Source organism: Cyclopterus lumpus, chromosome 11, assembly GCF_009769545.1.
Source record: "Cyclopterus lumpus isolate fCycLum1 chromosome 11, fCycLum1.pri, whole genome shotgun sequence".
Lineage (NCBI taxonomy): Eukaryota > Metazoa > Chordata > Actinopteri > Perciformes > Cyclopteridae > Cyclopterus > Cyclopterus lumpus.
The window spans coordinates 20,097,570-20,113,419 of NC_046976.1; the positions used below are offsets into that span (position 1 = coordinate 20,097,570).

Below are 15,850 nucleotides of genomic sequence, written 5' to 3' on the forward strand. Positions count from 1 at the left end.
TATATATATATATGTTCCTCTTGTGAGAGCTTCTGCAGATTGAAATAACACAGAAATATTTAGGACATTTGGAATTGTAGATGTTGTGACTTCAAATCACACATTATATTTCTAGCAACTCTCAAAGCCCAGTTTTTTTTATTTAAGACATGAAACTATAGTATTCGTAGTATTTAATCAATGATTTTGTCTCCATCTCTTACACTTAGTATCAATGGGAGGAATTACTACAACATGCAAAACTTACGTATTGGCAGCCCAATTAAGTTATTCATTTATATTAATACCATTTCTTATTTTTTAATGTAATGTATGTTAAAAACCCTTTAAAACCTTGAGATAAAACACATATTTTTAAACTCTACATGATATTTACTGCAGACAATATGAGTGATTGTAGCTATTTGTAGCTACTTGTAGCTATTTGAGCACCACTTAGACGTTATTGTCTATTTTTTGCATCTTTCTGTTGTTTATGCTCATTAAACAGACTTTTTTTTCTGAAACTAAAGCGCGTCTGTTGTTTGATTTGTTGAAGCCCCCCCATCAGTGTCAGCCTGTAATCTGGGCTAATGCACTGTGACAGAAGAGGGCTAGCTGACTTCCTGATAACTGGCTGTAGTAACGAGCTCAGGCTTCTTCATTCAGGGACACAGACAGGAAGTGGACGAGATGAAGACACTACGTCGGAGAAGAAGAAGAGACAAAACCACCGAAGAACCCTCATGTTTCTATTTCATGTGAAGTGCGTTAGTTTCTTTTTAACGATTGTCTGTGTTTGTTTTTTTAATGCTTCATTCTTTGAAAAATAAAGTTATACTTGACGTGATTTGGCTGAAACGTGTGAAATGGAACTACGTTGTTTTCTCATACATGTTATTAAATAAGATAAATACCAGTTATGTAAATTGCTATTATTTTCTTGTACAGTTGACAGTTAATCAGAAGGTTAACAATTATTTGTATTTCATGTTTTTGCTTTGACAGTCAAAGATGTTTTACATTTTGTTTCCAAAACTCAGACGTACATTTTTTAAAAGATTCCTTTCCGGCTTTTATGGACCAAAATGTGAACTTAAATAGAGCATAAATTCACCTTGAAGAATTTAACAGTCTCACTCTTTATTCACATTAAATGTGGCCTGCAGACTCCCACATATACTGTATATTCAACAGATGCTTGTGTTAGTAGTGCCACCTGCTGGGCAACCACCACAACAACAACAACAACAACCACAAGGATGATGTTTGCTGCAGTTGGAGGCGAGTTATAAAACCAAAGAGAAATAAATCCCTTTATACATCAAGACTCATCGTTCATATCCATAAATAATATCAGAGTAATGTGAGACATTAAGATACAAAACAATTATCATTATTATTTATTTACAAGATCCACAGGACACATTTCTGCATAATTTCAATACTCGATTCACGTTACATTCGAATCCAAACAAAAAAATCACTTTGACATCTAAAAAGTGCATCAAATCAAAATGCACCAATCACACTCGCACACAGTCACCATGGTGACACCTGTACAGTTAACAAGCATCGATTATAGTTCATTTAATATGTCAATTATCTTGAATACCTGATCTGTTCAAAAAGAAAAAGAAAAAAGAAATCATGTAAAAAAAATATGAAGTTGTTTATGTCGTATAAGGCAAAGAAACAAAAGCAAAACCACAACAATGAAACACCTTTTTCTGTGTCTTTTTTTGGGAGAATATGAATGAAAAGTTGTATTTTTCATCCCTGATAACTGCCTTCATTCCTCCTGTCAGGAAACCTACTGGAAAGAAATGATTTAAAAACTTGACGTACAGTTTTACAATTTAAATGTACATTTTGTTTGTGTTTATTTATTATATCCCTTAAGACCTAAAAAGGAATAGTTCCAATAATAATCTCATGGGAGTTTCTTTAAAAGATGCAATGAAGGAGATTTGGCGACTTGCTCCAAACAAACAAGGAGGAGGGGGGGACGGGGGGGGGGGGGGGGAAATCACCATTCAGCGTCTTCAATTTACAGTCATCAAAAAAAGAAGAAGAAGAAAAAAAAGAAACAACCGGTGTTACACAATAAAACCGAGTAAGCCTCACGAGAAGATTAGTAACGTGTTTAAAAAAACGCACTCGGAGCAGCTCCACTTCTCCATATTGGACTGACGGGACGCGACTCACCATCGCCTCTCAAGGTGACAAGTGGTACTACAAGACCGTCAGCACCGTGACCTCTTCACGTTGCGTTGAGGATGTTATCGCTCTTTGTTTCACCTCAAATTGTGGACAAGTCTTTGGCTGATATTCATCATATGATCAATAACCAAGAAAATACGGATGATCTGAAGGTTAAAAACAGCATGAAGAAGCCACGAATAAAAATAAAAGTGCAGTTATTGCTGCAGAGTATACGACTGCTTTGAATTGTCTCCATTAAGCCCATTTCAATGAGACTTCTAGTCCCAAAATACCACGCGTTGGCTTCATTTCGTGCACGAGTCTCAGTGCGGCACGGCGGTGCTGCCGCCGGCGACCATCTCCTTCTCACAGATGAAGGGCCAGTACATGGAGCAGGGGGCGTCGTACCAGCTCCGGATCGCCACTCGCTCCAACACCTGCGTCTTCACGATGTAGCCGCAGTCCTCGTCGATGTGGTTGTTGGGCTCGCCGACCTCCCAAAAACTGCCGTTAGCAGAGGGGAGAAAAGAGAATCAGGCCGGTGCAGTTATTAAAACACAATATCCAGAGTCCCCCGGACTGGGGATGAGAGACAACGCTGAACCGGCTCTGATTCTAAACGTATGAATAGTAAATAATAACTTTTAGGTGTAAAATAACTAATTCCAGTGATTATGATTATGTTGTATATGTGTATTTGTCTCTCAATGGGAATTTCTGCACACGTCATACGAATGCCCGATTCTACAAACAGGGAAAATGATCATTTAAAGCACTGAATGTACTTGCGTGTGGGAAAGAGGAATGACAAACAGGTTAGTCATCTTTAAAATGAGGAAGATAAATCAGATGGTTATTAGAAAATATGTCCAGTTGACACGAGGAGAGGGGAAAAGAAACTTCACGGAGGACAAAAATATTAAAAAACATCCGAAAGCCAGATGACTCCTACTCTGACTCAGAGCTTACGCTGGCCTCATCTGGAACGTCGAGAACCTTTAACTCATTCATGCACCGAACATCTATGCTCCGCTGTTAAGTTAGACACATGGGTTAATACGACTAAATATTACTGTACGATTTAATTTAAAACAATTGTAAAAACGGGTGATGCCAAAAGGTGCGTTATGTAAATATTCATCTTTCAATGACTATAACAGGATAAAGCAGGCCGGCCGTCATCAGTTGGAAATGCCAATTAAACGCTTGAATGCAGGCCCAAACCGGGGCCACGGTCTGCAGCTATGCGAGAGGTCAGGGGTCGACAGAAGGTCCAGCGGCCGGTCGACGTGCGTGTGCTTGTGTGTGAACCACAGACAGTCTGGAGCCACCTTCATCTCCTGTGTCTGTTTGTACCTGGGGAGCTTCCTCATGGTAACGAATATGAGAATGAGTGAGAAACTTGTGTTTATTGTACACTTTGAGATACTTTAAAAGATAATGTTGCATGTCAAGAAAGCTGCATTTTGTTTTAACTCGGCAAAAAATTTGAAGATGTGATGTGTTTTGTACCATGATGAACATCGGGGTCCATTTGACTCTGAATGACCAGAATTTAATAAATGAACATCACGCTGTAGAGGAGGAACCAGCAGAGGAGGAACCAGTAGAGAGGAAGAACCAGTAGAGGAGGAACCAGCAGAGGAGGAACCAGCAGAGGAGGAACCAGTAGAGAGGAAGAACCAGTAGAGGAGGAACCAGCAGAGGAGGAACCAGTAGAGGAGGAACCAGCAGAGGAGGGACCAGCAGAGAGGAGGAACCAGTAGAGAGGAGGAACAAGTAGAGGAGTAACCAGCAGATTAGGAACCAATAGAGGAGAAACCAGCAGAGAGGAGGAACCAGTAGAGAGGAGGAACAAGTAGAGGAGTAACCAGCAGATTAGGAACCAATAGAGGAGAAACCAGCAGAGAGGAGGAACCAGTAGAGGAGTAACCAGCAGATTAGGAACCAATAGAGGAGAAACCAGCAGAGAGGAGGAACCAGTAGAGAGGAGGAGCCAGTAGGAGGAACCAGTAGAGAGGTGGTCGCCCCCTGGTGGTCAGGAGAGAGAATGCAGCTTTAACACATGAAGCATAGACTTCTATACAACCAGAGGAGTCGCCCCCTGGTGGTCAGGAGAGAGAATGCAGCTTTAACACATGAAGCACAGACTTCTATACAACCAGAGGAGTCGCCCCTGGTGGTCAGTAGAGATAATGCAGCTTTAACACATGAAGCACGGACTTCTATACAACCAGTGGAGTCGCCCCCTGGTGGTCAGGAGAGAGAATGCAGCTTTAACACATTAAGCATAGACTTCTATACAACCAGAGGAGTCGCCCCCTGGTGGTCAGTAGAGATAATGCAGCTTTAACACATGAAGCACGGACTTCTATACAACCAGTGGAGTCGCCCCCTGGTGGTCAGGAGAGAGAATGCAGCTTTAACACATGAAGCATAGACTTCTATACAACCAGAGGAGTCGCCCCCTGGTGGTCAGGAGAGAGAATGCAGCTTTAACACATGAAGCACAGACTTCTATACAACCAGAGGAGTCGCCCCCTGGTGGTCAGTAGAGATAATGCAGCTTTAACACATGAAGCACGGACTTCTATACAACCAGTGGAGTCGCCCCCTGGTGGTCAGTAGAGATAATGCAGCTTTAACACATGAAGCACAGACTTCTATACAACCAGTGGAGTCGCCCCCTGGTGGTCAGGAGAGAGAATGCAGCTTTAACACATGAAGCATAGACTTCTATACAACCGGAGGTCGTTGCCCCCTGGTGGTCAGGAGAGAGAATGCAGCTTTACACATGAAGCATAGACTTCTATACAACCAGAGGAGTCGCCCCCTGGTGGTCAGGAGAGAGAAGGCAGCTTTAACACATGAAGCACAGACTTCTATACAACCAGAGGAGTCGCCCCTGGTGGTCAGGAGAGATAATGCAGCTTTAACACATGAAGCATAGACTTCTATCAACCAGAGGAGTCGCCCCCTGGTGGTCAGGAGAGAGAATGCAGCTTTAACACATGAAGCATGGACTTCTATACAACCAGAGGAGTTCGCCCCCTGGTGGTCAGGAGAGAGAATGCAGCTTTAACACATGAAGCATGGACTTCTATACAACCAGAGGAGTCGCCCCCTGGTGTACAGGAGAGAGAATGCAGCTTTAACACATGAAGCACAGACCTTCTATACAACCAGAGGAGTCGCCCCTGGTGGTCAGGAGAGAGAATGCAGCTTAACACATGAAGCATGGACTTCTATACAACCAGAGGAGTCGCCCTGGTGTACAGGAGAGAGAATGCAGCTTTACACATAAGCATAGACTTCTATACAACCAGAGGAGTCGCCCCCTGGTGGTCAGGAGAGAGATGCAAGTTTAAGACATTTTCTCCACCTTGTTAGAACGCGAGATGATTCGCGCAAAGAAGTGACCTACCCTCCGACCAGCGGGGTGCCATCCACCCATTTCCAATGACCTCTGTGTGCTCGTCACTGAGCCCAAACCAGAAGGCTCTCCAGTGGCCTCTGGGAAGATGATCCCACAGAAACGTCTAAAGGGAAAACACACACACACACACACACACACACACACACCACAATGTTGACGTGCATTCAAGGAACACATTCATCACTGGTTGGTTTTGTACAGCAGACATTTCATAACCTCATCACCCAGACAGGTGGGTGATATTTTAAGACTCTGCAAAAGCCCAAAATGGGATAAATGTTAGTGTTTTTGTAAAAAATAAGGTGGTGCTATCTGTCTTTCATATTTCAGCTAATCCCGAGAGCATACAGTGAATGTGTGGGTATGTGTGTGTATCAAAGCTGAAATATAAATATAAAAAAACACTAGACTTAAGTTGCGAAAATCCAAACTACTGTTAATTACACTTGACCGTGTGGCTCCTGTTGCGACCGTGTGGCAAACCATGTGGCGACCATCGTGGCAACCATGTGGCTTGTGTGGCCACCGTGTGGCAACAATGTGGCGACCGTGTGCTTGGTTGCGAACCGTGTGGCAACCATGTGGCGACCATGTGGCTCGGTGGCCACAGTGTGGCTTGTGTTGCGACCGTGTGGCAACCATGTGGCTCGTGTGGCACCGTCGTGGCAACCATGTGGCAACCATGTGGTCTGTGTGGCCACCGTGTGCTTGTGTTTGCCACCGTGTGGCTCAACCATGTCGGCGACCAATGTGGCAACCATGGTGCAACCATGTGGCTTGTGTGGCCACCGTGTGGCAACCATGTGGCTTGTGTGGCCACCATGTGGCAACCATGTGGCGACCATGTGGCTTGTGTGGCCACCGTGTGGCTCGTGTTGCCACCATGTGGCAACCATGTGGCTCGTGTGGCCACCGTGTGGCTTGTGTTGCCACCGTGTGGCTCGTGTTGCCACCATGTGGCGACCATGTGGCTTGTGTGGCCACCGTGTGGCTTGTGTGGCCACCGTGTGGCTTGTGTTGCGACCGTGTGGCAACCATGTGGCTCGTGTGCCACCGTGTGGCTTGTGTTGCCACGTGTGGCAACCATGGTGTCGACCATGTGGCAACCATGTGGCAACCATGTGGCTTGTGTGGCCACCGTGTGGCAACCATGTGGCGACCATGTGGCTTGTGTGGCCACCATGTGGCAACCATGTGGCGACCATGTGGCAACCATGTGGCAACCATGTGGCTTGTGTGGCCACCGTGTGGCAACCATGTGGCGACCATGTGGCAACCATGTGGCTTGTGTGGCCACCATGTGGCAACCATGTGGCGACCATGTGGCTTGTGTGGCCACCGTGTGGCTCGTGTTGCCACCATGTGGCAACCATGTGGCTTGTGTTGGCCACCGTGTGGCTTGTGTTGCGACCGTGTGGCAACCATGTGGCTCGTGTGGCCACCGTGTGGCTTGTGTTGCCACCGTGTGGCAACCATGGGCGACCATGTGGCAACCATGTGGCAAACCATGTGGCTTGTGTGGCCACCGTGTGGCAACCATGTGGCGACCATGTGGCTTGTGTGGCCACCATGTGGCAACCATGTGGCAACCATGTTGCAACCATTGTGGCAACCATGTGCGACCATGGTGGCAACCATGTGGCTTGTGTGGCCACCGTGTGGCAACCATGTGGCGACCATGTGGCAACCATGTGGCTTGTGTGGCCACCATGTGGCAACCATGTGGCGACCATGTGGCTTGTGTGGGCCACCCGTGTGGCTCGTGTTGCGACCGTGTGGCAAACCATGTGGCGACCATGGTGGCAACCATGTGGCAACCATGTGGCAACCATGTGGCTTGTGTGGCCACCGTGTGGCAACCATGTGGCGACCATGTGGCGACCATGTGGCCACCGTGTGGCCACCGTGTGGCTCGTGTCAGGACCAGGTGGCTCGTGTCAGGACCATGTGGCTCGTGTCAGGACCAGGTGGCTCGTGTCAGGACCAGGTGGCTCGTGTCAGGACCATGTGGCTCGTGTCAGGACCAGGTGGCTCGTGTCAGGACCAGGTGGCTCGTGTCAGGACCAGGTGGCTCGTGTCAGGACCAGGTGGCTCGTGTAGCGACAGCGTACCTGCTCCTCCGGCGTGTGGATGATGGCCAGGTGGCCTCCTTTGCTCTGGCAGTACGACTGGCTCTCGGGCCAATCCCTGGTGGTTCTGGAGATGAAGTAACAGCTGCCGTTGAAGAGAAGCCAGTCCGCGGGGCAGACGATCGGGGCCGCCGTCGTGGGTTTGATCCCCTCGGGAGCTGAAGACCGAGAGAGAGAGAGAGGGACTAACCACCCGGTGCGGCCTGCGAGTTTAAAAAGCCCCCGTCAACGTGCACGGAGCCGTCTACCTTTCGTGGCTATCGCGGGCTCCAGTTTGGCCAGGAGCTCGTCCTTCTCTTCCTGCAGACGTTTCTTCTCTTCCTGCAGACGTTTCTTCTCCTCCTGCAGTTTGCTGACGGCGGCGGTGAGATCCGAAACGGCCGCCGCGTCCTGCTTCTGCATCGCCGAGGTCGCTCCTCCTGCGCTCGGAGGTTTGTTCTTGTCTGCGTGTCACAAACGAACGCGAAGGGTCATGTCTGAGAGCAACATCTTGGGGTTGTCTATGTGATGCATTTTGTAATTTTGTAAAATGTTAAATATTATATAGGGGGAGGCTTCAAATGAGCCCAGTTGGCTTTGTGTCTCTTCCTGCACTGTGATATTCATTTATCTCTGTTGTGATTTTAATTTTATTATTTGAATTGTGCAAATAAAATAAAAAACAGAAAGTATAAAAGACGAGACTTACGTGCAACACACACACACACACACACACACAGATGTATTCTTTCATTATTTGGTGCTTTTAAGCTGAAAGTTGACCTGAAGGATGCGGGCGAGTGTTTTTACTTGTAATTTACTCATTTTTCTAAATCCTATATGCCGTCCATAGAGATAGAAGACTAACTTGGAGATATACCAACGACGTGAAACTGTGGAAATATGAAGCTGTACTTTTGTCATAAGGAAAGGAACATCATGGCTGTTCTTAAAATAAGTCTGTAAACTAAGTAAAACGCAAACAAGGGGACACAAGTACGGCAAACACGTCACAAACAGTAGCTTTGACACAAACCGATGGCATTGTGGGCTCGAACAACCGGCCTCCTGGTTGAAAGTCCCGTGTTTGTTCACCTTTTATAACTAAAAGCACGTTATTGCACGCTAAACGACGGAAGTAGTCTTTCATTCAGAGCAGAGGGAGATGCAGTCCATAATAATGCATTTGATCCCCCCCCCCCCCCCCCCCCCATCTCAAGTTACTCGTGCTGTTTTTCACGCTCAATCACTTTTGCGAGTGAACGCACGATTTAAATTGCTGTTTTTGTGCGATTCTTCTGTGGAGAAATTACATTTTTTAAAGATCCTTCCATTAAATCAGGAGATGGAATCACACAAAGAGTTCCTTCAGTCATGATAACACAATTATAATTTCTTTTTTCGGTCACATCTTCTAGCCAAAGGTGTGACAATTAATCTGAAGTTTAAGTATCACATTTAAAAACATGTAAAGTCTTATAACAGCTGAAGCAGCGTTTCAGCCTTCTGACTGTTTCAACATAACACACACACACACACACACACACACACACACACACTGGTACACAGGACACAATCTATTGACACACGTGCCTGAAAAGTGTGTGTTGCAATGCTCAAACCGCTGCATCCTCTTTCTTTCTCACATGGAACTTTACACGTTTCCCTAGTTACACATTGTTTTCTCTTTGTTTTTTTCTTTCATTCTGTCTCTTTTGTTGTTGTTGTTTATCCTATGTTTTACACTTCTTGCTCTAAATGTGTAAATATGTCAATTGTCTGAAAGACATCTGTAAATGTCTAATTGATGCCTACTATCAATAAAAAAGAAATAATGAAAAGAAAGACGTTGCATGTTGCATAACGGCGTTGTGATGACGATCGCTTTGTGGTTTTTATTCAATATCTTTCTGTTTAGCCTCCAGATTATTAACCGTTTGCTTGGTAAGAATTACAAAAGGATCTTAAGATACTCCGCATTAGCTCTCAAATAATAATAATAAGAAACAATATTTACAGCCTTCAATATTTATATTTGCTCCATTGAAAGATATAATATATTTCTGAGGAGAAACAGAGAAGTCGTGAATTTATTAGAAAGAATAATTGGATATTCGCTGAGATTAAAGCGGCAAATTTAAGGGAAAAAAGAAACGTTAAAATTTGCGAATTGACTATAAAATCCTAAATCTATGAGCAAAAATCTGAAAAAGAAATAGTAACTTAGCCATTACTGAATTATGTGGTGCTCTTGAAGTCGTTTTTATAAATGTACGCTGAGAAAAGTACACATTTTCTTTCACGTTCTTTTATGAACTTGAATAAATAGAAATATTTTAGAAGTTTCAGGGAGAGTGAAAACTTCTGCGTTTTTCTTCTTCAGCAAAGCTAAAAATAAACAACAATAAATTCCTCGTGAACGTACAACTCGACTCTCGGAAACAGAGATTTTCTTAAGTTTTTATAACCTGCATTATTTTCCGTTTTTTTATTTTTACGTCAACTTGCCGTTTTATTTGCACATTGCTACTTTTTTTACGGCACATTACGGCCTCTAAATGTCGCCCCGGCCCACATGTTGGTTCCGGTTGAACAGAACCAGTTTGAATGTATTTATTTTAAAAACTTGAACAGTAAAAAGTACGCGACGTGTTCATGTCCTCACAGTGCGCGGTGACGGCGATGATGGAGATCAGCAGGACGGCGCACAGCGTCGCCAGGCAGATGGTGGCGAGGCGGTAGGGCCCGGGGCCGCCCGGCCTGGGGGTCACTCGGACTGGGGAGACTGGGTGAGCTGGGAGGGGCGAGAGAGAGAGAGAGAGAGAGAGAGTTTATCAATCCAACAATCTAAGTTTTCTGATATATTTAGAGATGAATAAGCACGACATGGAGCCTGTTTAATGTGAAAGGTTCACACTTCAAGACCATTTAAAGTGCTTTACATAACACATCAAAAGCATCTCAAGAGACATATTGTGTCAAACATGTCACGATTATTACATTACATCACATTACATGTCATTTAGCTGACGCTTTTATCCAAAGCGACTTAAAATAAGTGCATTTATCTCGCAATTAATGTCTCCGGGATTACATCTCAAAGTTTCTTTACGGAAAAAAAAACTCATTTTACAAGATTACATCACGATGACGTTATGATCTCTCTTCGGCCAATTCTCATTTTCCACTGACAGAGAGCCTGAACGCATCGTAACGGAAACCAAACGGAACCGTCAGCGTCGGCCGTTAGCGTCGCGGCTAACGTTAACTCGCGGCTAACGTTAACTCGCTCTCCTCCTCAAGTTCAACGCTAGATTTGTTGTTCAGGAAGTAGCAAATAGAAAACATTAATGTCGATATTTTTACTTTTTTTAAAACTATGATGGTAAAACTGTTTAATTAATAGACAATGTAATAGTTTGCACGTGTGTGTGTGTGTGTGTGTGTGTGTCTCTGTGTGTGTGTGTGTGTGTGTGTGTGTGTGTGTGGATCGATCGGGTATGTTGTTTTTGGTATCCAGCATATAACGCTCTATTTAACATCCTGGTTATCGGGACCCGCCACAATAAAAAATTGTAATTGTCTTTTTTCGTAACCTCTCGAGCTCTTTGCGATCTTTTCAGACTTGTGGAAAAAGAACAGTTTCTGGGACGTTGGGGATTTTATTTGTTTTTATTTTATTTGTTTTTATTTTATTTCTTTGGACATGATGCAACCGTCACCGGGTGGGAAGATTTATTCCCACACAGATTCAAGTATTTTATTATTGTGAATGCAAACGAGACTGGCTTCAACACGTTGACCTTTGGCCTTAAAGGTCTTTAATATAAACGCTCATTTGTACTCTTGTGGTACTTTGTTTGTGTAACGCACTGTTTGCTCTTTGTAATGCACTTTGCTCTTTTTGCACTCGCTGTGAAGCGCTCTGCAACTTTTGTTTTGAAAAGCGAGTAACAGTTAGTGGATGAAAGGAAAAATGAACCAGCTGTGATGATGAATTGAATGTTTATGCTTTTATACAATGATTATACAGAAATACAATAAAAAGAATACTTGTTTCTGGCATTTAATAGACCACACAATGAATAATCTACAGATTTATTGGTGATGAATAATCATTACTAGCAGCCATAGCAAGTATCATAATAAACAATAAAGAAATAACCATAAAGAATGCAAACCAAATCGTTGCTGTATAATACAAACAAAAATGGGCAAAATTGTGTTTTACACATTCTGTCTTAAAGAAAAACAAGAAGGACCCCAAATAAAAGTAACTCCAATATTAAGCTGCAAGTAAAAGCAACAACAACAACATCAACAGGAAGTTATTTTAAATCCCTCCACGAAGTGACATTAAATACTTTTAAATACTTCGGACTCTACTTACCACCGAGCCCCACATCTGGTCCGCGGCTCGGATCCTCACATGCGCCGTCGTCGTCAATCAGTTTGGAGTACATCCCCTCACAGGCCAGGGAGCTCCCGGGGGTCGACATGACGACAGCAGCAGCAGCAGCAGCAGCAACAACAACAACAACAACAACAACAAAAGGTATAGATGGTAAAAGTAAAGAAAATAACAATGCACTTTCAATGTGGAGTGAACGGAGAACACTAAACTCCCAGTGAAGCTCCTCTCCCCGTCTCAACTGTCCGTCTGGAGCAGCTCCCAGATGCGTTCAGGGCCTTTGTTTCAAAATAAAAGCCCCGAAAGGAAACATCTGCGACTTCTGACCAGAATAAATGACCAAAGAATTAGTGGATTTATTAACACGTTACAAACAAGGACTTACCTACAGAAATAAAGTACTGTAAGAAACAACCACGCCAGCGTATTTCTTCTCAAAACGTGAAACGTTATGTTGGCGAAGATAGAAAACAGATTGTTGTTATTATTTTTAGGAAACGGTGCAGTTAATTTGCATAATGTGTTAATTAAAGAGTGCGTGTATTGAAAACACAGACAACCAGTGTCCACTGTGTTTGTACTCCCCGTTGTCGAAGAACAAAGGGCATAACAGCAGCACGCTCAACGGTGGGCTTTTATTCTGAAGGCAAAGCCGCGTGTGATATCCGGTCGTGTTGTGGCGTGCATGAAGTTGCTCTCTGACGTTTATGACGTCACATTATTTACGGTAAAAAGACAAACAGACCGCTGCTGTCCTCCAACATGTCGGGGGCGACGGTTCAGTAAATATTAAAAGAAACCTCCTTCCCACCAGTTGAGACTAAACCTTGTATGTAATCAACAACAACAACAACAACAACAACAACAACAACAACAACAACACCGTATATGAGCCGTGAACCGAATGGAAGAGGAGCAAACTAATAAAGAGAGGGCCAGGATGCACAATGGGCAAGATGATGATTGGAAATGGGTGTTACTTATTAGCAATATGTTGGCTTTTTGCTAATTAGTTTGATATTTTATTAGAAAGTTTGTGTTTTTGATCGAATTTTATTTGAATTTTGAAGGAACTGCATTGAAAAAATCATTCAGAATCAAAGAAATTGAAGTATTTAAGGCTCTTTTTATGGAATAACTTTCGAAATTGGTATTTATTTAATCAATATTCTATTGAATATTGTATATTTAAATAACAATATATTTAATAATATTTAATCAATATTCAACCATAGAGGTACGAGGTGTTCTGACCTGGTTGTAGGTCCCGTGGACTTCACAGCTGACAACCAGCTGCAGGTATTGAAGAGCGCCCCCCTCAACCCCATGGCCATCTGTGAGTACTGCACCCATAGTAGAGAATAGTGACATTAAATGATACAAAACAACAGAGCTTAAAGTTCAGATGATTACACGACTCATAAAAGCAGTAATGTGTTACTATTGTACATACTACATGTGTAAACATGAGACATAGCCAGAGCTTCCAGTTTAAATTATTCTTTAGTTTACTCAGTAAAAAGCTGCTTTTCAGCCTGGTGGTAAGATGACTATGTTATAGTTCTAAAGCTTTTGTTGTTGTTGTTGTTGTTGTTGTTGTTGTTGTGCCTTCCCGTTCCACCGTAGAGTTTATAATTATGCTGCTTTGTACATGGTTTGTATTGTTATTACAACATATCACAGAATACAATCCAAAAAGTTGGTGAGTTCCAAAAAAAAGAAACTTAATTGGTGAATTAGATTTTTTTTTTAAGTACAAGACAAAGAAGATATAGGTTTTTAGTTGCCGTCCTTATTTTGCTGTTATTTTGGGAAACAAGGCCATTCCATATAAAATAGACACAGTGAAGATGAAGGTCCATCCAACTATGATGAAGCCACAATTAAGACTTTCCCAAACTGCTTCCTGCTCCTGGAATCAACGAAGCTTCCCCTGAACATGAAGCAATGTCCCTTCTGCACCAGAAGATGTCACCATTAAATAACATAATTCAACTTTGAATCTGCAGCCACCAGATGGTCCAAATGGGATTCATAAGTGCAGCAGAGTGAAACTACCACAAACCGCCATGTTTCTGTTTCAGTAAGAATCAGAAGAACGTTTCTGTTCCTCTTTCCTGTTTATTCACCTCCATCTTCCAACACAGCCTGGTAGGTTGAACGCTTTGGAAAATGAAAATGAAGACAACTTTTAATTTTCATGTTCATGAAAATATATGCTGTGATAAAGAAGGAATGAAGGAGTTCTTTACACACATTTATTATTACAATCATTAAGATTGGAGTGGCTTAATGATGCAATACCAGCAGATTATGGTAGCATACCCATAATAATAAGTGATAACAGAGAGCTTTGTGAATCAACATTGAAATGTTCCTCCCATGTGTATATGGATATAGGTAATATAGATACAACTGGAACGCCTTTAAAGGAATAATCTACAAACTTAAAAAGGATTTTAAAATAACCTGGAATAAATTGACATATCACTTTTGTGATTTTTGTGCACTAAATATTACTAATGCTTGTAATGTACGATTCATGTCCACATAATACACATAATACCATCTTTATTGTTTTAAAGTGTTGAAACCATCAACACAAGCAGGAAAACGTCCCTGTTGAAACATGTCAAGAGAGAAAGAGAAGCTCTTTCTTTATTTCTTACCAGTTTATATCCAATCATTTCCACCAGTGAGGAGGAAGCACCCTGACGTGTGGAGGACAGCTACACTTCACTGTGTTTCATATGTGTCCTGCCTCTCTGCTCCCAGCCGTTAAGAGGCCATGTTGATCAGTGGCTGTCCAGGCCTTTCAGAGACACTGACAATGATGATGTCACTGACTCTACTGCTGACCACCCTGGGGCTCCTTGTTCAGGGTGAGACTCTCTTCTGGAAGCTCTGGTTCTCCACCGCCGTGTTCTGCTGCGATGGAGAAACACGGAAACAAGCAGCGTTGACCTTCTTCCATCGGTTCTCCGTGTTAAAGAAACCACACTCTTCTGTTGGGATGTTGATCATCTTTCTCCAAACTGGAGTCGTCTCAATAACCCTTCTGCTCTTATTCGTGTTTTCCAGATTCATCAGGAGAAATCCTCCTGACTCAGTCTCCTGGATCTCAGTCTGTTGTTCCAGGACAGACTGTCTCCATCAGATGTAGAACCAGTTCAAGTGTTGGTAACTGGCTTCACTGGTACCTTCAGAAACAAGGAGAATCTCCCAAACTCCTTATTTATAATGCTCAATCCCGTCAGTCTGGAGTTTCAGATGGTTTCAGTGGAAGTGGATCTGGAACTGACTTCACTTTGACCATCAGTGGAGTTCAGACTGAAGATGCAGCAGATTATTAATGTCAGCAGGGTAGCAGCTCCCCGTTCAGACAGTGAAACACCGTCGTACAGAAACCTCCTCAGCTGGAGAGGAACTGATGTGACTCAACAGATAGAAACTAAAACGTATTTCATAATGTTTTATTTTGAATTGTCAACTCTAAATATACTGTATTTAAGCTGAAAGCTTATATATTTGAGACATTATTTGTTTTCAGACAATCTGCTGCACATCAAAGCTAACCTCTGTTAAAGTATGATTTTAATTCTTTAATAAGTTTGATCCACAGAGTAGAATAACACATGAACAGTGAAAGTGTTCGTTATATATATATATATATATATATATATATTTTTAAAACATTTTTTTCCTTAGTCC

The 15,850-nt window shown here is 42.9% G+C and overlaps 1 protein-coding gene and 1 long non-coding RNA gene across 3 annotated transcripts; one reads left to right on the plus strand and one right to left on the minus strand.

The window, feature by feature from the left end:
* Positions 1 to 1,986: 1,986 nt before the first annotated feature.
* On the minus strand, positions 1,987 to 12,896 carry LOC117738784 (C-type lectin domain family 4 member M-like). Its single transcript, XM_034544911.1, is given in 7 exon segments — positions 1,987 to 2,688; positions 5,609 to 5,645; positions 5,648 to 5,723; positions 7,732 to 7,907; positions 7,998 to 8,192; positions 10,394 to 10,522; positions 12,119 to 12,896. Coding segments are annotated over 7 exon segments (903 nt in total). The 5' UTR covers positions 12,228 to 12,896; the 3' UTR covers positions 1,987 to 2,507.
* Positions 12,799 to 15,338, plus strand: LOC117738827. 2 transcript variants are annotated; one of them, XR_004610121.1, is made up of 3 exons: positions 12,799 to 14,290; positions 14,836 to 15,021; positions 15,221 to 15,338. It is a non-coding gene; the product is annotated as an uncharacterized LOC117738827 (long non-coding RNA). The 2 variants fall into 2 exon arrangements; XR_004610122.1 differs by having other exon boundaries at positions 12,799 to 13,112; positions 13,377 to 14,290; positions 14,836 to 15,335.
* The last annotated feature ends 512 nt before the right edge of the window (positions 15,339 to 15,850 follow it).